This window comes from Chiloscyllium plagiosum, chromosome 24 (genome assembly GCF_004010195.1).
Source record: "Chiloscyllium plagiosum isolate BGI_BamShark_2017 chromosome 24, ASM401019v2, whole genome shotgun sequence".
Taxonomy (NCBI): Eukaryota; Metazoa; Chordata; class Chondrichthyes; order Orectolobiformes; family Hemiscylliidae; genus Chiloscyllium; species Chiloscyllium plagiosum.
In genome coordinates, this window is record NC_057733.1 from 45,641,889 (window position 1) to 45,661,630 (window position 19,742).

General features: G+C 43.4%; 1 protein-coding gene across 5 annotated transcripts in view; it reads right to left on the bottom strand.

Moving 5' to 3' along the window:
• Positions 1 to 8,905: 8,905 nt before the first annotated feature.
• The window catches only part of LOC122562236 (serine/threonine-protein kinase LMTK1-like), a 359,515-nt gene continuing 348,678 nt past the window's right edge, over positions 8,906 to 19,742 (bottom strand). For all 5 annotated transcript variants that reach the window (XM_043714970.1, XM_043714969.1, XM_043714971.1 and 2 more), the window contains 3 exons: positions 16,180 to 16,342; positions 13,281 to 13,508; positions 8,906 to 10,017 (listed from right to left, as the gene is read on the bottom strand). In XM_043714970.1, coding sequence (XP_043570905.1) covers positions 9,989 to 10,017; positions 13,281 to 13,508; positions 16,180 to 16,342 — 420 coding nt within the window. In that variant the 3' untranslated portion in view covers positions 8,906 to 9,988. The remainder of the gene's footprint in view (positions 10,018 to 13,280; positions 13,509 to 16,179; positions 16,343 to 19,742) is intronic.

Below are 19,742 nucleotides of genomic sequence, written 5' to 3' on the forward strand. Positions count from 1 at the left end.
TAAGATTTGCTTTCCCAAAATGCAGCACCTCGCATTTATCTGAATCAAACTCCATCTGCCACTTCTCAGCCCATTGGCCCATCTGGTCCAGATCCTGTTGTAATCTGAGGTACCCCTCTTTGCTATCCACTACACCTCCAATTTTGGTGTCATCTGCAAAATTACTAACTGTCCCTCTTCTGCTCGCATCCAAATCATTTATGTAAATGACAAAAAGTAGAGGACCCAGCACCGATCCTTGTGGCACTCCACTGGTCACAGGCCTCCAGTCTGAAAAATAGCCCTCCACCACCACCCTCTGTCTTCTACCTTTTGAGCCAGTTCTGTATCCAAATGGCTAGTTCTCCCTGTATTCCATGAGATCTAACCTTGCTAATCAGTCTCCCATGGGGAACCTTGTCGAACGCCTTACTGAAGTCCATATAGATCACATCTGCTCTGCCCTAATCAATTTTCTTTGTTATTTCTTCAATAAACTCAATCAAATTTGTGAGACATGATTTCCCATGCATAAATCCATGTTGACTATCCCGAATCAGTCCTTGCCTTTCCAAATACATGTACATCCTGCCCCTCAGGATTCCCTCCAACATCTTGTCCACCACCGAGGCCAGGCTCACCAGTCTATAGTTCCCTGGCTTGTCTTTACCGCCCTTCTTAAACAGTGGCACCACGTTTGCCAACCTCCAGTCTTCTGGCACCTCACCTGTGACTATCGATGATACAAATATCTCAGCAAGAGGCCCAACAATCACTTCTCTAGCTTCCCACAGATTTCTCGGGTACACCTGATCAGGTCTTGGGGATTTATCTACCTTTAATAGTTTCTAGACATCCAGCACTTCCTCCTCTGTAATCTGGACATTTTGCAAGATGTCACCATCTATTTCCCTACAGTCTATATGTTTCATATCCTTTTCCACAGTAAATACTGATGCAAAATATTCATTTAGTATCTCCCCCATTTTCTTTGGCTCCACACAAAGACCGGCTTGCTGATCTTTGAGGGGCCCTATTCTCTCCCTAGTTACCCTTTTGTCCTTAATATATTTGTAAAAACCCTTTGGATTATCCTTAATTCTATTTGCCAAAGCTATCTCATGTCCTTGTTTTGCCCTCCTGATTTCTCTCTTAAGTATACTCCTACTTTCTTTATACTAAGGATTCACTCAATCTATCCTATCTAAACCAAACCCACAATTTCTTTAGTTATACAGCATTCCCTCTACCTCCCAGCCTTCCCTTTCACCCTGACAGGAATATACTTTCTCTGGATTCTTGTTATCTCATTTCTGAAGGCTTCCCATTTTCCAGCCGTCCCTTTACCTGCAAACATCTGTCTCCAATCAACTTTTGAAAGTTCTTGCCTAATACCGTCAAAATTGGCCTTTCTCCAATTTAGGACTTTAACTTTTAGATCTAGTCTATCCTTTTCCATCACTATTTTAAAATGAATAGAATTATGGTCGCTGGCCCCAAAGTGCTCCCCCACTGACACCTCAGTCACCTGCCCTGCCTTATTTCCCAAGAGTGGGTCAAGTTTTGCACCTTCTCTAGTAGGTACATCCACATACTGAATCAGAAAATTGTCTTGTAGACACTTAAGAAATTCCTCTCCATCTAAACCTTTAACACTACTGCAGTCCCAGTCTATGTTTGGAAAGTTAAAATCCCCTGCCATAACTACCCTATTATTGTTACAGATAGCAGAGATCTCCTTACAAGTTTGTTTCTCAATTTCCCTCTGACTATTGGGGGGTCTATAAATACAATCCTAATAAGGTGATCATCCCTTTCTTATTTCTCAGTTCCACCGAAATAACTTCCCTGGATGTATTTCCAGGAATATCCTCCCTCAGCACAGCTGTAATGCTATCCCTTATCAAAAATGTCACTCCCCTCCTCTCTTGCCTCCCCTTCTATCTTTCCTGTAGCATTTGTATCCTGGAACATTAAGCTGCCAGTCCTGCTCATCCCCGAGCCATGTTTCTGTAATTGCTATGATATCCCAGACCCATGTTCCTAACCATGCCCTGAGTTCATCTGCCTTCCCTATTAGGCCCTTTGTATTGAAATAAATGCAGTTTAATTTATTAGTCCTACCTTGTCCCTGCCTGCCCTGACTGTTTGACCCACTACTGTTCTCAACTGTACCAGTCTCAGATCGATCTCTTTGCTCACTATCTCCCTGGGTCCCACCCCCCCACCTTACTAGTTTAAATCCTCCCAATCAGTTCTTTTTTTGTGTGTGTGAAGGGGAGGGTAGGGACTAAATCAAATTGTTGGTGGGGGAAGACACCTGTTTACTTTTTTTTCATGTGTGTGTGTGCAGGTGTAGGACACAGTGAAGAACAACAAGTGCATAAATCTTTATTTATATTCCACCACCAGGAAGAAAGGAAACACCAGACTGGCCAGTGACAAGCAGTGCCCTTCTCGACAAAGGGCAATGCTGCGTGAGACACTTCTGGTTTTTTTTTTAGCAATGCTGTGTTTTTTTCATCATGTTGACACTCCTGTTTGTTTATTTATTTTTTCTTTTTTGTTTCTATCCCAATCAGTTCTAGCAAATTTCCCTGCCAGTATTAGGTGCAATCTGTCCTTCTTGTACAGGTCACTTCTACCCCAAAAGAGATTCCAATGATCCAAAAATGTGAATCCTTCTCCCACACACCAGCTCCTCAGCCATGCATTCATCTGCTCTATCCTCCTATTCCTGCCCTCACTAGCTCATAGCACTGGGAGTAATCCAGATATTACTACCCTTGGGGACCTCCTTTGTAAATTTCTGCCTAACTCTCTAATATAACCTTCAGAATCTCAACCTTTTCCCTTCCAATGTCGTTGGTTCCAATGTGGACAATGACCTCCTGCTGGCCCCCTCCCCCGTGTGAACATTCTGCACCCTCTCTGAGACATCCTTGATCCTGGCACCAGGGAAACAACGCGCCATTCTGCTTTTTCTCTGCTGGCCACAGAAACGTCTGTCTGTACCTCTGACTACAGAATCCCCTAACACAATTGATCTCTTGGAAGCCGACATACCCCTCATTGCATTAGAGCCAGTCTCAAGACCAGAAACTTGGCTGTTCGTGCTGTATTCCCCTGAGAATCCATCACACCCTACATTTTCCAAAACAGCATACCTGTTTGAAATGGGTATATCCACAAAAGACTCCAGCACTAGCTGCCTACCCCTCTCACCCTTCCTAGAGTTAACCCATCTATGTGACTGTATCTGAGACCCCCCCCCCCCCCCCCGCCTTCCTATAACTGCCATCCATCACATACTGTTGGTGTTGCAAATTCCTCATTGCTTCTATCTATCTCTCCAACCGATCCACTCGATCTGATAAGATTTGCATCCAACAGCATTTATGGCAGACATAATCCGCAGTAACCCTTAAACTCTCTTTAAACTCCCACATCTGACAAGAAGTACAAGAACTGCAAAGGCCAGTTTTGCTCCTTCGCAATCTATAGATCCAGAAAATAACACCGTCTTATTCCTCTGTAAACACAGCCCCAGGTTAAATTAATAGCTATGGCTTATATTTTAAGTTTAATCAAGAGACTTATCTCCAAAAACATATAATCAAGAAAGAATCCACTATACTCACTACTGCAGCCTTTCTCTTGGACAGACTTAAAACAACAATTAACTTATCTGATTCTGTGCATGTGACTAAACAGGATGATTCTCAAACTTCTCACAGACTCAGCCTTTGACCCTGATTCTCAAAAGTCAACCTTGATGACCGTTGGACATATGGGAAAGGAAGTCCCAAAGGATTGTGGAATGTTTCCAGATTTGTTTCCTTTTGCTTCTTTCACTGCTTTGCCTTTCGGGCATTGTGACTGACAGCCTGATGCAGTTTTAATGGGCAGATTGTTGTCACTATCTGCAGTTGGCAGTAAGCTGCTGCTTGTCATTGATGTCAATGTTCCCACATTCTAGGGAGCTCTCCAGAGTGTCTTTGTTGCATTTTCCTTATCTTCCTTTGGGATACTGGCCAATTGAGTATTACCAAATCCAAAACATTACACAATATTTCAGTTAGGCTGGCGTTTATATTTACCAGGCTTGGTAAAGTGTGTATGTGAGTGCGATAGAGTATAAGCCTGTGAAAGGGTTGGTGTAGGTGTATGTGTATGAGAGGGTCCGCGTGAGTGTGACTACATAAGAGAGAGTGCGTGTGTGTGTGAGTGAGAGAGAGAGACTGTATAGTGATATGAACCCAAGATCCCGGTTGAGCCAATCCTCAATCCGCCTCTGCTCGGCCACTCTGCGTTGTTGTCTATCCCAAAATCCAGTGGATGGTCACCCAAAGTTCTAAGGCCGAATGTCCCGACTGCTGAAGTGTTCCCCGACTGGGAGGGAACATCCCAGTCTGTTGATTGTTGTGCGGTGCCCATTCATCCATTGCCGTAGCCTCTGCTTGGTTTCCTCAATGTACCATGCCTCAGGGCATCCTTGCCTGCAGCGTATGAGATAGACAATGTTGGCTGAGTCACATGAGTACCTGCTGCACATGGTGAGTAGTGTCCTCACATATAATACTAGTATCCATGTTCGACATCCTGAAATGTCTTGCAGTGGTTGCCCTGACAGGGTTGTACGGCTGGGCAGTTTACTGTGAACAATCGTTTGTTTAAAGTTTGATGGTTGTTTAAAGGTGAGAAGTGGAGGCTGTAGGGAAGATCTTGGTGAGGTGCTCATCCTCATCAATAATGTGTTGCAGGCTGCGAAGAAAATGGCGTAGTTTTTCAGCTCCCAGGAAGTACTGGACAATGAAGGTTGCAACTTGTGTCTGCCTCCTGGGGAGGTCATTATGGTTTCTCACTGTGGCACATTGGGACTAGCGATCAATGAGTTGAGCATTGTACCTATTTCTTATGAGGGCATCCTTGAGCACCTTCAGGTGTCTGTCACGATCCTGCTCATCTGAACAGATCCGATGTGTGCACAGGGCTTGTCCATTGTCCAACATGTTGTAATATGTTTCAGGTGGAAGCTAGAGAAGTGTAGCATTGTGAGGTTATCTGTGGGTTTGTGTTAGAGTGAGGAAGTGAGGTGCTCATCCTTGATTGAGGTGTATGTATCCAAGAATGAAACAGATGCTAAAGAGTCGTCCATGGTAAGTCTGATGGTGGGATGAAACTTGTTGATATCACTGTGTAGTTGTTTCAGTGACTCCTCACTGTGGGTCCAGAGGAAGAAAATGTCATCAATATACCTGATGTATAGTGCTGGTTGGAGGTCCTGTGCAGCAGAGAAGTCTTGTTCAAACTTGTGCATGAAAATGTTGGCACATTGGTATGCAAATTTGGTCCCCATGGCTGTCTGTGTGTCTGCATGAAGAACTGGTTGTCAAAGGTGAAAATGTTGTGATCGAGGATAAAGCAGGTGAGTTGTAGGATGGTGCTCAGAGACTGGCAATTGTCAGTGTTGAGTACTGAGGCTGTTGCTGCGATGCCGTCATTGTGGGGGATGCTGGTGTAGAGTGCTGAAACATCCAAAGTGACAAGGAATGTTCCAGGTTCGACTGGTCCGTGGGTGCTGAGTTTCTGTAAGAAAACTGTAGTGTTGCAACAGAAGCTGAGGGTCCCCTGTACAAAGGGTTTCATGATGCCGTCAACATAGCCAGAGAGGTTCTCACACAGAGTCCCATTGCATGATATGATGGGACATCCTGGTGTGTTGGCATTGTGTATCTTTGGAAGGCAGTAGAAGTCCTCTATGTGAGAAGTATGTGGGATGAGGGCACGTAGGGAACTCTGATCAGGACTTTTGATCCAGTCCTTCAATATGTTTAGTTCACGGGTGTGCCCTTTGGTTGGATCGGCTAGTAGTTGCTGGTTACTGGTGTTCCTGGTTATTCAGTTGTCTGTACACTTCCTTGCAGTAATCTGTTTGATTCTAAATGATGATGGCTCCTCCTTTATCTGCTGGTTTGATGACAATATTGTGATTGATTTTGAGAGCCTGGGTGGTGTTGCGTTGTGATTGGGTGAAGTTCTGCTCTGCCTTGTGGGTGTGGCTGATGAATCTCCCATTCACACATTTTCTGACGGTTTGAGCATACATATCAAGCCCAGGCCTCTGGCCCACAGGTGGGATCCAAATCAACGACTCCTTTGGTTACTCCTTTGTGGATCTCTCTGATGACTGTTCCGGTTCGTCGGTTGGCTCATTGGAATCACTGCTGACATCTTGGAAGAATTCCAGGAGTCTCATTCATCTGATAAATTCCTCTGTGTCTGCTGCAAGACCAATGGGGTCTGTTTTGGTGGTGGGGCAGAAATTGAGCCTTCGGCTGAGAGCTTCAATCTCTTCTGGTTGAAAGGTGTGGTCTGATAAATTGATGATCAATTTCTCTGTGGTGATGACATTTTCAACTTTGGTGCCAGGGGAGGCTTGGCTACTGCTGGTGGGGATGCCAGGTTTCTCCAGTTTCTTGGTCTTGTAGTGCATGTACGTGGCGTAGTTCTGTGGCCTTACCTGCTTGGCAATGTCCCATAATGGTACTGCTGTATCCTGAGTGCAGGCTGAGAACGTGGACTCTACCTTGATTATGGCGCCTGCTGTAGAGTTAGTGCACGAGATGATTGAGGAGTTTGCGAGAGGTGCGGTGGCAAAGTCTCTCCGCATAGTCTGTGTCGAAGGTCAACTTGGGTGGGTTTGTGATCCGTAATCCTTTTGGGATCTTTCCTGCTTCCTTGCATTTCTGCAGAAACTTGATGTCTGTATCGACATAGTCATAGAGATGTACGTGCGTGATCTTCTTGGAGATCCTGTCCACTATGAGCCAGCAGTTAGTAGTGTTGATGGTAGCCATGATGTGGAAGAGCCGGTGTTGGACTGGTTCAACACACACACACACACACACACACACACACACACACACACACACACACACAAGTCTGTGGGGTGAATTTGTGTTTGCAGATACATTCTGTTTTGCTCAGAAATGCACAATCTGCAGGCAGTTAATCCATGTAATATTTTGGAAATTCCACTTTGGAAATAGAACCAGTCTGACTCAAGACTGTAACCTCACACCTTTAATGCATTGTCTGAGCTAAGATGTCACCTTTTTTTATAAAACCTTAAGTTATCTCAAGAATGTGACTTGAAAGTAGTTCTGGGATTTACATATTAATGAACTGAAACCTGCAACCCATTCTAAAAGATGAAAGACTTAACAGCAATCTAGGTTTGTTCAATATATTGTTTCAGTTGCATGGCACTGTAATCTTTTGCTATAAATTCTGTGTCTTGTGGTCCTGCTCCAGAACCACCTGATGAAAGAGCAGTGCTCCGAAAGCTAGTGCTTCCAAATGAACCTGTTGGACAATAAACCTGGGTGTTGTGTGATTTTTAACTTTGTCCACCCCAGTCCAACACTGGCATCTCCACATCATTTCTTTGAAAAATCAGGCCACTTCCCTCACCTTGGGGTTTCTTTTTGAAGTTCAACTATATTGGTGAGGTTGGAGTTAATGTGGAACAGAGATTCACTGTCCTGTTGTAATCTGATATCTGAGTGCTTGCTGTTAACGCTGAGTGCAGAGAAATGGAAAGTTTATTGCATTTAAATCCATCACTTGAAGGCAAAAAATAACTCACCCAATTCAAAATTAAAACAAGCTTCCTGCTGGATTTAACAAAAGAACTGCATCTGCAGAAATCTCAATACACAATTGTAGCCTGCCTCTTAATAGCAGGCATTTAATATAAACATTCTCTAATTGCACATGATGCTGTCTATTTTATGATTTCCATTTAGTGACTGGATGCTGTTAAAGTCACTAATAATAGCTTCAGTGCTTCTCTTTTGACCTTTTTCTAATTTTAATTGACTCACTTGATATACACTGCGATAACAATAATTGTTTATCCGCATTAGACAAGCCAATAATTACTGTTTGTCAATTCTCTACAATAACTGAGCAGCCATGCTGGAAGTGAAAGAGAATCAGCCATCCTCTTGACACCTCCAACACAAGATCAGTGGGTGAAAAACATCCCACGTAATTTCCGTAGATGTTACATATGATCCCTACAATAGCTTGAGCAAAAGAAGCAGTAGAACAGTAGCAACAGAGTGAAATTCCCTTAAACGTAAAAGTGTTTATTATTCTACCAGTTTGCCTGAAGTGTATAGGAAGGGGTTTTGTTTGTTATTAATATACAATTTTATAATTTTGCATTTTATTCCTCCCACATTGAGATTTAAAGATAAATGTGAAGCTTTCTTGTCAAAACATTGAAAAGTTTTTCTGAAGGTAACTGTTCCGTTCCTTCTGGTTTATTAATAGGTTGGGTTTTTAATACCATCTAATCTTCTGTGGCATCAATCTGTAATAGAGATTGGGTTGGCAATGATGTCAAACTGTCAGTACTTGATGCCATTACGCTGTTGAAATTGATAGCAAAATGCACAAAATTACACAGAACTCCAAACGTTGCTGTCAATTATCCTACTTCTGCACTATTTAGGTTTTGCAGATAGCAATTGACATTATTGTGGTTTTCTACATCAGCCCAAGCAAACTGTATCACAGAGGTTCAGGATTGTGAAGGGGCCCTTTCAGATAGAGAGCAGGGGAAATTCTTCACGCTGAGGATTGCAGAACTTTGAAACTCTCTGCCTCAGGTGGAGACATGCCATCAAATATTTTCAGGCAGTGGCAGATAGATTGTTGTTGGGTAAAAGAACCAATGGTTATCTGAAGTAGGTGGGAATATGGAAGTTGAAACACCAATTGATCATCCATGATTCCATTAAATGTCAGAAATGGCTGAGAGGCCGAATGGTCTACTTCTGATCCTAATTCTGGACTTTCTCATTAATTGTGAAGCAAAGAACGAGCCAGGCAGGCAACATAAAAAGAACAAATGTAAGATATTGTAAAAAGTTTATTAGTCTGGCGATTTAAACCACATGCTGCTAGCTAAATGGAAATAAAACACTGAAGAGCAGTAATGACCCGTATTGATCAGTTATACAAAGTACTAACAGCTGTGACATTTCAAAGACAGCCTTGCTCACTGGCATCATGCAACCGGTCATTTCTTTAATATAATAAATGTTGTGTCTGTATAGCTTGATGATGGAGGCAAAAAATTGCTACATATTCAGCGTCTCCTTTGTAAAGTTTGTACTGTGACACGACAGCTTAAAGCCATACAGGTAGCAACTAATGTAGCTAGGGGCTGCACATTTTTTACATCTCTTTGGCAACATTTACAATATATTCATCAGTAGTCTGAATGGTTTTACAAAAATAGTATAGAGATTGCAGTTTAACTGATTTTCTACACTATTCCATATCAAACGCGGAGAGGCAGAAACACTAAATACTGTGGACTGAATACTGAGAGGCATGTTCAATGGGACAACATTTGTACTGGGATGTGGGCAAAGAATACTGAGTAGCCTCATCCAAACACTTCTTATCTGATGCCCGAGCAGATGAGACTATAAGCAGATGGCATTATTGGCAAAAATGGTTCATTACAAATGGAGCTTGGTACAGTCTGCAGTGTCTATTTTCAGAAAACCCTCACAGTTGCTCTGTGTTGGAAAGATCAGCTTTTTTCCTCACCGTGGTAGGCTTGTGACATGAACAGTCTCCTCCGTCTAATAAATATTTCCTGTCAGACAGAGTCTGCTCCATCCCCAAATCGGCTTGCAGCGAAATCCTTGGAATCCTGGTTAAATACAGGCCGGCTGGAGAGGGGAGAGGGCCCAGACCACACCGAGGAGACTTGAGAATTGCGCAGCAACGTTAACCCCCACAAGGTCATTGTAACAGTGCGTCCACCTGTGCTAGCAGCCAAAAACTCGCAATCAAATTGTCCAACAATTCAAAGCAATTAAAGTCATAGTGCGAAACATTCATTTGCGGTTCTGTCAGATCTTGTCCGTTTGCTTTTTTATTTTCCAAAAATTAGAATTCCAGTCCAGGCTCAATGTGTGAGTCATTCCCTTTCACCCTCCTCAATGCTTTCTGGAAGGAATCAGGGGGAAAAGAAGGAATTAGAGACATCACTGAAATATCCACAACCTCAGCATGTCTCGAAGACTATGCTGTGAGAATGTGGGAAAGGCAGCATTCGGCAAGCTTCCACAAACATCAGAGTAATAATGACTAGGTCAACTATTCTCAGGAATTGGCTGATGGATAAATACTGGCCAGAATATTGTGTGTAAGTGTGGGTGTGGTTGGGGGGAAAAGGGAGAGAGAGGTGTTGGGGAGTCCCCTGAGTGTCCCAGGAAATTTGGATTGACAATGTGTACGTGTTTCAATCTGCTTGGTGTTTCAGATGTGACCTTGCAGCACAGTAAGGCACAAGGTAAAAACAATGACTGCAGATGCTGGAAACCAGATTCTGGATTAGTGATGCTGGAAGAGCACAGCAGTTCAGGCAGCATCCAAGGAGCTTCGAAATCGACGTTTCGGGCAAAAGCCCTTCATCAGGAATAAAGGCTTTTGCCCGAAACGTCGCTGCTCCTTGGATGCTGCCTGTCCTGCTGTGCTCTTCCAGCACCACTAACCCAGAAGGACAGTAAGGCACGCCTACTCAAGCTCCTCTGCTCTATCCGTTCCTTTTGCTTCTTGTCGGTTTTATCTCCCTTTTTGTTTTTCGCTCGCCTTAGCCCGAGAGCAGCATCAGGCGTAGGCGGGGGGTCCGTGAGCAGGCTGTGGGCCGTGAGTCCCAGACCACAAACCGGAGCAGCGAGGCAGTCCCTGGAGCTTACCTTGGAGCAGCCGAGAGCCGTTACTGGGCGGCCTGGGGGCTCAGAACGGAGCAGGGACGGCTGTTGGGAGTGGGCTGTGTTGCAGACGCCCTGCGCTGAGCAGCCACAATGTAATGTGTATTGGGAATTTTTTTACCTGACTGCCATGCCATTCCTTTAAGGATGTCTTATTTCCAACTTATTTTGTAAACTCTGTAAAGTAATGCAACTACTTTTAATGCAACTACTTTTAATTTCTCTTTTGTATCCAAGATTTGTAGCGGGGTACGTGTACTATAATGGGCAGACACTGTAAAAACTCTTCACGGTACTCCTCCTATTGTACACGTGACATTAAAGGATATTCTATCTCTAATTCTATTCTGGCCCATTGTTCACCTTTTGCAAATCTGGGAATTATTTAGAATTCCTTGCTGGTGCAGGTATTTCTTAAAATCTGTCCATGGGCTGTTGTAGGCTCAGCTAGCATTTACTGTCCGTCGCTTATCACCCTGGAGAGATTCCACATTTACTGCCCGTCCCTAATCACCCTGGAGAGAGTCCACATTTACTGCCCGTCCCAATCACCCTGGAGAGATTCCACATTTACTGCCCGTCCCTAATCACCCTGGAGAGAGTCCACATTTACTGCCCGTCCCAATCACCCTGGAGAGATTCCACATTTACTGCCCGTCCCTAATCACCCTGGAGTGATTCCACATTTAACTGCCCATTCCTAATCATCCTGGAGAGATTCCACATTTACTGCCCGTTCCCCCATCACCCTGGAGAGATTCTACATTTACTGCCCGTTCCTAATCATCCTGGAGAGATTCCACATTTACTGCCCGTCCCTAATCACCCTGGAGAAATTACACATTTACTGCCCGTCCCTAATCACTTGGAGAGATTCCACATTTACTGCCCGTTCCTAATTACCCTGGAGAAATTCCACATTTACTGTCCGTCCCTTATCACCCTGGAGTGATTCCACATTTACTGTCCGTCCCTAATCACCCTGGAGAGATTCCACATTTACTGCCTGTCCCCAATCACCCTGGAGAGATTCCACATTTACTGTCCTTCCCTAATCACCCTGGAGTGATTCCACATTTACTGTCCGTCCCTAATCACCCTGGAGAGATTCCACATTTACTGCCCATCCCTCATCACCCTGGAGAGATTCTACATTTACTGCCCGTCCCTAATCACCCTGGAGAGATTCCACATTTACTGCCCATCCCTAATCACCCTGGAGAGATTCTACATTTACTGCCCGTTCCTAATCATCCTGGAGAGACTCCACATTTACTGCCCGTCCCTAATCACCCTGGAGTGATTCCACATTTACTGTCCGTCCCTAATCACCCTGGAGAGACTCCACATTTACTGTCCGTCCCTAATCACCCTGGAGTGATTCTACATTTACTGCCTGTCCCTAATCACCGTGGAGAGAGTCCACATTTACTGCCCGTCCCCCATCACCCTGGAGAGATTCCACATTTACTGCCCGTCCCTAATCACCCTGGAGAGATTCCACATTTAATTCCCCTCCCTAATCCCCCTGCAGAGATTCTACAAATAATTGTCATGACAGAGAGAAGGAACGACAGGCATGCAAGCACACATCTCGTTTGCACAGAGTTTATAAAGACACATCAGGGTCCACGTTCAGGTTAGATTTCTTGGAGCTGCCTGTGATTAATAAGCAATGGGCACTGACTTCACTTGGGTCCATTCGGTCAATTCATTTCAGAGGGCACTCAGCCAGTGGGAGCAGTGACCTAGGGAGACATCTGGATCTTCGTCGGGGTTCACATGGCTTGGCTATGCTGCATGAGCAGTTAAAAACTCCAACTGCTAAGTCAACTGCGGCCGTATCCGGGGTGAAATTCAGACAATGGGTACATCGGGAATCTTGGGTGAGGAGTCAGAAATTCAGAACTAGATACATTCAAAAGGCACCTCATTCAGAATCTGACTACATCCACACACATAGAGATGCGAAATCTTCTACCTGTTTTAACCCAAAACAGAATAATTGTTTCAGTGAGACAGATGCCAGTTTGTTTAGTGGGTCCCATGGATCAACCACTGAAGGCATGGGTGGTAGATGGGGAGAGGGGGGAAGAGAGAGAAAGAGAGAGATGAATAATTAGAGGGCCAGTCCTCTCACTTGCTGCCAGTGGAAAGATTTGAAGATCTGGAGGGACACGATACTCTAACTTGTCCCAATTGAGGGGCAGCTTGGTCATCTGAAATTACCCAGAGCTGTTCAGGATTGATGGAAATGTCAGCTGGGCTCACTCAGTGGGATAGTGTGGCATAGTTTTACAGGCCAGGCATTTATATAGTCCTCAGGATATCCTGAGAGACTTTATGACCATTGAATTACTTTTTGGAATGCAGTTCAGTAAGGGAATCATATAAACATTTTGATGATTCTTTTCTTTAGGAAGAAGATTCCAGAGCCTCCAAAACAAAACCGTCAACCTGTTTCATTAGCAGGCCATTTGTAGAGTTCTTGCTTACCTCCAAGTGACTCAATTTCCGAGTCCAAGACATGAGTAATTGAGAACCGAGAGACAGTGGCCGGGGAGATGGTGAAGCGGGAGAAGTGGGTTTTCTGCACCTGACTTTGTTCTAGCCCTGACAGAACAGCAGCCGAGGCAGGGTCAGATGTCAAGGAGGAACCTTCAGGCTCTAACGATGACCGGACCGATACCAACGGAAAGTCATCATCCCACTCAAAGCCTCCACCTGACGCACATCGAAACATAGCACAGAAGTTAAATAGTGGTTTGACAATCAATTAGATATCCAAAAAAAGCAAAGAGTTTTAGAGTCACAATTTCAATGATGGAAACAATTTGACATTCAATAGGTCAACTCTTGATAACCACTCATTTCTCTCAGCAAGTTCATGCAGTAAGTCAAGTCTTTACAATGGAAGGATTTTTGGCTTGATGCTTCTGGGAGTGCAAGACACCAAATTAGAAACATTTTCTATGATTTTCAATGTCAACAAAAAATGGTTTCATCCTGGTCTGAGAAGCTCCACACCAGGACCATGCAAGTTAAAACTGTAACCAAGTGCCAACAGGAAGAAGAAAGTGGCAAGGTCCCAAGAGGACCCTGCTGTGAGGAGTTAAAAATCACACAACACCAGGTTATAGTCCAACAGGTTTATTTGGAAGCACCAGCTTTCAGAGCACTGATCCTCACCTGATGAAGGAGCAGTGCTCCAAAAGCTAGTGCTTCCAAATAAACCTGTTAGACTATAACCTGGTGTTGTGTGATTTTTTAACTTTGTACACCCCAGGCCAACATAGGCACCTCCAAATCATGCCTGCTGTGAGAAATACATTTTCAGCACTGGATACTTGCTGTGAATGGCAACAGCCAGCAGAGGACAGTCACAAGTAGACCATGGGGCAGATATGTGCAGGATACAGTCACAGTGAGAGATTTAACAGTGGAAAGACTAGACAGGCGCTTCTATAATAACAAACCCGAAGCACAATTGATGCGTTATCTATCAGGTGCCACAACATATCTTATAAAATTCTTTGAAGAACTACAGAGGGATAATTGAGGGAAGGGGTAGTGGATGTGGTCTATATGAATTCCAGAATACATTTGATGTGAAAGGTTGAGGGAGCTAGGGCTTTTCTCATTGGAGTGAAGAAGGATGAGAGGTGACTTGATAGAGATGTGCAAGATGATGAGGGGCATAGTTAGAGTGAATAGAGACTTTTTCCCAGGGCAGAAACATCAATCAAGAGGGGGCATAATTTGAAGGTGATTGGAGGAAATTTTGGAGAGATGTCAGAGGTAGGTTCTTTCCACAGAGTGTGGTGTGTGGGTGGAATGCACTGCCAGTGGTGGGAGTGGAGTCAGAGACAATAGGGACATTTAAGTGACTCTTGGAAAAGGCACATGGATGATAGTAAAACGAATGACATGTAGGTTAGCTTGATCTTAGAGAAGGATAAAAGATCGGTACAACATCGCGGGCTGAAGGGCTGTGTTCTACTGCACTTGGTAGCACACTGCATTAAGGAGGATTGCTTCACATTGACTGGGAGATTACTGGGAAGTAAAAAGCCAAGCAATTTCAATTCCTTGGGCTGGGTCTATGTTGCCGCTAATGGTATTTACTCTTGGCATAGGTAATTTGGGCTCCGAAAGTAAAGGAACTATTTAAGATCTGATGTTGAGATGTCATGACCTTGAGAAATACTGGATATTGTGACAGAGTCTGAAGATTGCAGGATGATATTGATGGATGGAATGGGCAGGTACAGAGAGAAAGGGAAAAATCATTGTATTATGTATTACAAATAGATTTTAATATTTTAAATGGAATTCATGATCAGAAAGACTTTATGAAGAGAATACAAATCTCTGGTAATAACTTGTACTTGGATAGTACCTGAGCAATATAGTGAAACATCCTCAATGTGCTTCATAGATCATCATCAAATAACATTTAACACCACATAAGGTAATATTACAAGCCGTCGAATGTTTGGATGGAGTGGTGGGTTTCAAGAAGCTACTTATGGGAAGATACACAAATGCAACAATTGAAGGAAGAAATTCCAGACCTTAAGGCATCAACTAGGCCTAACCATCGTCAGCTGCTTTATCAATGACATTCTGTCTATCAGAAGGCCTGAAGTGGGGATGTGCTCTGATGCTATTCTCTCTGATCAATCTAAGCAGCAGCATGGGACACTAATAGAAGACATTTTAGTGAGTTTTGAGAAGATTTGTAGCTCAGGTTGAGGCTCTGGATGTAGGTTTGCTCGCTGAGCTGGAAGGTTCATTTTCAGACATTTCGTCACCGTAGTAGGTAACATCTTCAGTGAGCCGCCGGATGAAGCCTTTGTCCGGAGGCTCACTGAAGATATTACCTAGTATGGTGACGAAATGTCTGAAAATGAACCTTCCAGCTCAGTGAGCAAAGCTACATCCAGAGAAGAAATTTTCACCAATATTTACAATGGGGCTGTTCAGATTGTTTTAAATCAGCTTGTTCCAGAAATGTTGTTAAACACCTCTGGAGCAGGTGGCACCTGAACATGTGACTCCTGGCTTAGAGGTGGGGACACTACCACAAGTGTCCTCATGGTCAGAAGCTATTATTATTGTTTCAACCTGTTCAAAGGTGGCTTTATACACCTTTGGAGCAGGTGAGACGTGAACCCTGGCCTCCTATTTCAGAGGTCAGGACATTACCACTGCACCACAAGCAGCTAACAGTGCTGCTAGCTCCAATCTCTTTGACTGTGTCTGTTGTCTGTCACGTAATGTCTGCCAAATTATTTCCAACAATGAGGAAGCAGTATTGAATATGTCCCAATCTGCAGCATATTGTAAATATATTGCTCAAACTGGAAGCTTTTCGTTTAGAAATTCAGATTACTTTCTTCAGAGGCATTCTCATCCGATGAATGTTTGGAAGTATTCTGCCTCTGTGTTGCCGTGGAAACACCAGCCCCTTTATTTTGCAACTCTTCAGGATGGTGCTGAAATGTTGGGTCAACATCTGGAATGTTCTGCTCACTGAGTTCACCCGTTGGACTTTCCTGAAACAAAATAATTCCACGTTTGAGTGCACTTCAAGTCACTGGCTGGTGATCTGCCACTTTCTATTTCTCCCTGGGAGACAGCACTGAGGAGACATGAGTGAAAAGACTGGGGGACAGCTGAAATCTGGACTCAGTGGAGAGCTCTGGGAGAGAGTAACTGGGACAATGGAGAGCAGCTGGACCAGAGAGCAGGGTGGGTACAGTAACCCACAGGGTCTCTGGTCTGCTGAGAATGTGCCGATTCTCCATCAAGTATTTGGATGCCAACTAGAAGATTGGATCTGCTTGGAACAAAGGACACGGGCAGTTGTATCATTGTCTGACAGTGGGGGAGGATAAACCAAGACAGAAGCTATTGATGTTGGTAAATAAAGAGGTGCAGCAGGTTAACATGCGTGATGGAGAATTTAACAGGCTATGAAAGAAATGAAAAGGAAGAATAACTCAGGAAGTATTATTACTGGACATGTTGGATTTCATAAAGAGGGTACAAAAACGAGCATAAGGGAACTTTAACAGAATGTTCGTAGCATTCGTAATAAGGTTGATGAGCTAACAGCACCAATCATCGCAAATGAGTATGATTTAGTAGCCATTATGGAGACATGGTTACAGGATGGTCATGACTGGGAGTTAAATATCCAGGGGTATCAGACTATTCAGAAGGACAGACAGGAAGGTAAGGGAGGTGGAGTATCTCTGATATTTAGGGACGACATTAGGGCGGTGGTGAGAGGTGATATAGACCACCAAATAATAATATCACACTGGGTTGGGCAATAAACAAAGAAATAATCAACGCCTGTAAAAATGTTAAGAGCAATTATCATGAGGGATTTTAATCTACATGTCGATTAGTCAAACCAGCTCAGTCAGAGTAGCCTTGAGGAGGAGTTCGTTGAGTGTATCAGTGATAGTTTTCTTGAACAGTATGTAATGGAACCAATGAGGGAGCAAGCTATCCTAGATCTGGTCCTGTGTAATGAGACAGGAATAATTAATGATATCATAGTTAAGGATCCTCTTGGAAGGAGTGACCACAGCATAGTTGAATTTAGAATACAGATGGAAAGCGTGAAGATAAAATCCAATACCAGGGTCCTGTGCTTAAACAAGGGAGACTACAATAGGATGAGGGAGGAGGTGGCTAAATTAGACTGGAAGCAAAGACTTTATGATGGGACAGTTGATGAACAGTGGAGGACTTTCAAAGCAATTTTTGAAAGTGCTCAGCAAAAGAAAAAAAACAGTGAATAGGAAGGACTGTAGGAAAGGGGTAATCTGCCAGAGGTGTCTAAGGAAATAAGGGACGCTATCAAATTGAATAAGAAGGCATACAAAGTAGCCAAAATCTGTGAGAAACTAGAAGACTGGGAAAGCTTTAAAGGTCAACAGAAAGCCACAAAAAGAGCTATAAAGAAAAGTAAGATAGGTTATGAGAAAAAATTAGCCCAGAATATAAAGACAGATAGCAAACATTTCTATAAAAATATAAAACAAAAAAGAGTGGCTGAAGTAAACATTGGTCCTTTCGAGGATGAGAAGGGGGATTAAGTAATGGGATATGAGGAAATGGCTGAGGCATTGAACAGGTATTTTGTATTGGTCTTCAGAGTGGAGGACATGAATAACATGCCAGTAATTGACAAAGAGATGAAGGTAGGTGAGGACCTGGAAACAATAATTCGCACAAAGGGGTAGTGTTGGACAAGTTAATGGAGCTAAGGAATGTATCCCAGGGTACAGGAAGAGTTGGTGGGAGAAATAGCAACTGCACTTGTGGTAATTTTCCAAAATTCACTGGATTCTGGGGCAATTCCAGAAGATGGAAAACAGCAAAAGTGATGCCATTATTTAAGAAGGGTGGTAGGCAGAAGATGGGGATTTATAAACCTGTTAGCTGAACTTCTGTAGTGCGGAAAATACTTGAGTTTATTATCAAGGAAGAAATAGCCAGGCATCTGATAGAAATTGTCCCATTGGGCAGATGCAGCATGGGTTTATGAGGGTCAGGCTTAACTAAACTTTTGGAATTCTATGAAGACATTATGAATACAATGGAGAACGGGCACCCAGTAGATATGGTGTACTTAGATTTCCAAAAGGCATTCGACAAGGGGCAGCATAAAAGGCTGCTGCATAAAGTAAAGATGCAAGGGGTTAGAAGTAATGTATTAACATGGATAGAGAATTGGTTAACCAACAGAAAGCAAAGAGCAGAGAGAAAGGAGTGCTATTCTAATTGGCAATAAGTGACTAATGATGTACCTCAGGGAAGAGTGTTAGGAACGCAATTATTTACAATTTATATAGATGATTTGGAATTGGGCACCATGTGTAGTATGTCAAAGTTTGTGAATGACACTAAGATGAGTGGTAGAGCAAAGTGTGCAGAGGACTGTGAAACTTTGCAAAGAGACACAGATACTAGTTTGAGTGGTCAAAGGATAATAGGTTAGTTATGGTAGGGGATTTTAACTTTCCAAACATCGACTGGGGCTGCCATAGTGTTAAAGGTTTAGATGGAGAGGAATTTCTTAAGTGTGTACAAGACAATTTCCTGATTCAGTATGTGGATGTACCTACTAGAGAAGGTGCAAAACTTGACCTACTCTTGGGAAATAAGGGAGGGCAAGTAACTGAGGTGTCAGTGGGGGAGGACTTTAGAGCCAGCAACCATAATTCTATTCGTTTTAAAATAGTGATGGAATAGGATAGACCAGATCTAAAAGTTGAAGTTCTAAATTGGAGAAAGGCCAATTTTGACGGTATTAGGCAAGAACTTTCGAAAGCTGATTGGAGGCAGATGTTCGCAGGTAAAGGGACGTGTGGAAAATGGGAAGCCTTCAGAAATGAGACAACAAGAATCCAGAGAAAGTATATTCCTGTCAGGGTGAAAGGGAAGGCTGGTAGATATAGAGAATGCTGTATAACTAAAGAAATTGAGGGTTTGGTTAAGAAAAAGCAGGAAGCATATGTCAGGTATAGACAGGATAGAACGAGTGAATCCTTAGTATAAAGAAAGTAGGCAAAAGTGGTGCCACTGTTTAAGAAGGGTGGTAAGCACAAGCCAGGGGACTATAGACCAGTGAGCCTGACCTCGGTGGTGGACATGTTGTTGGAGGGAATCCTGAGGGACAGGATGTACATGTGTTTGGAAAGGCAAGGACTCGGGATAGTCAACATGGCTTTGTGTGTGGGAAATCATGTCTCACAAACTTGATTGAGTTTTTTGAAGAAGTAACAAAGAAGATTGATGAGGGCAGAGCAGTAGATGTGATCTATATGGACTTCAGTAAGGCGTTCGACAAGGTTTCCTATGGGAGACTGATTAGCAAGGTTAGATCTCATGGAATACAGGGAGAACTAACCATTTGGATACAGAACTGGCTCAAAG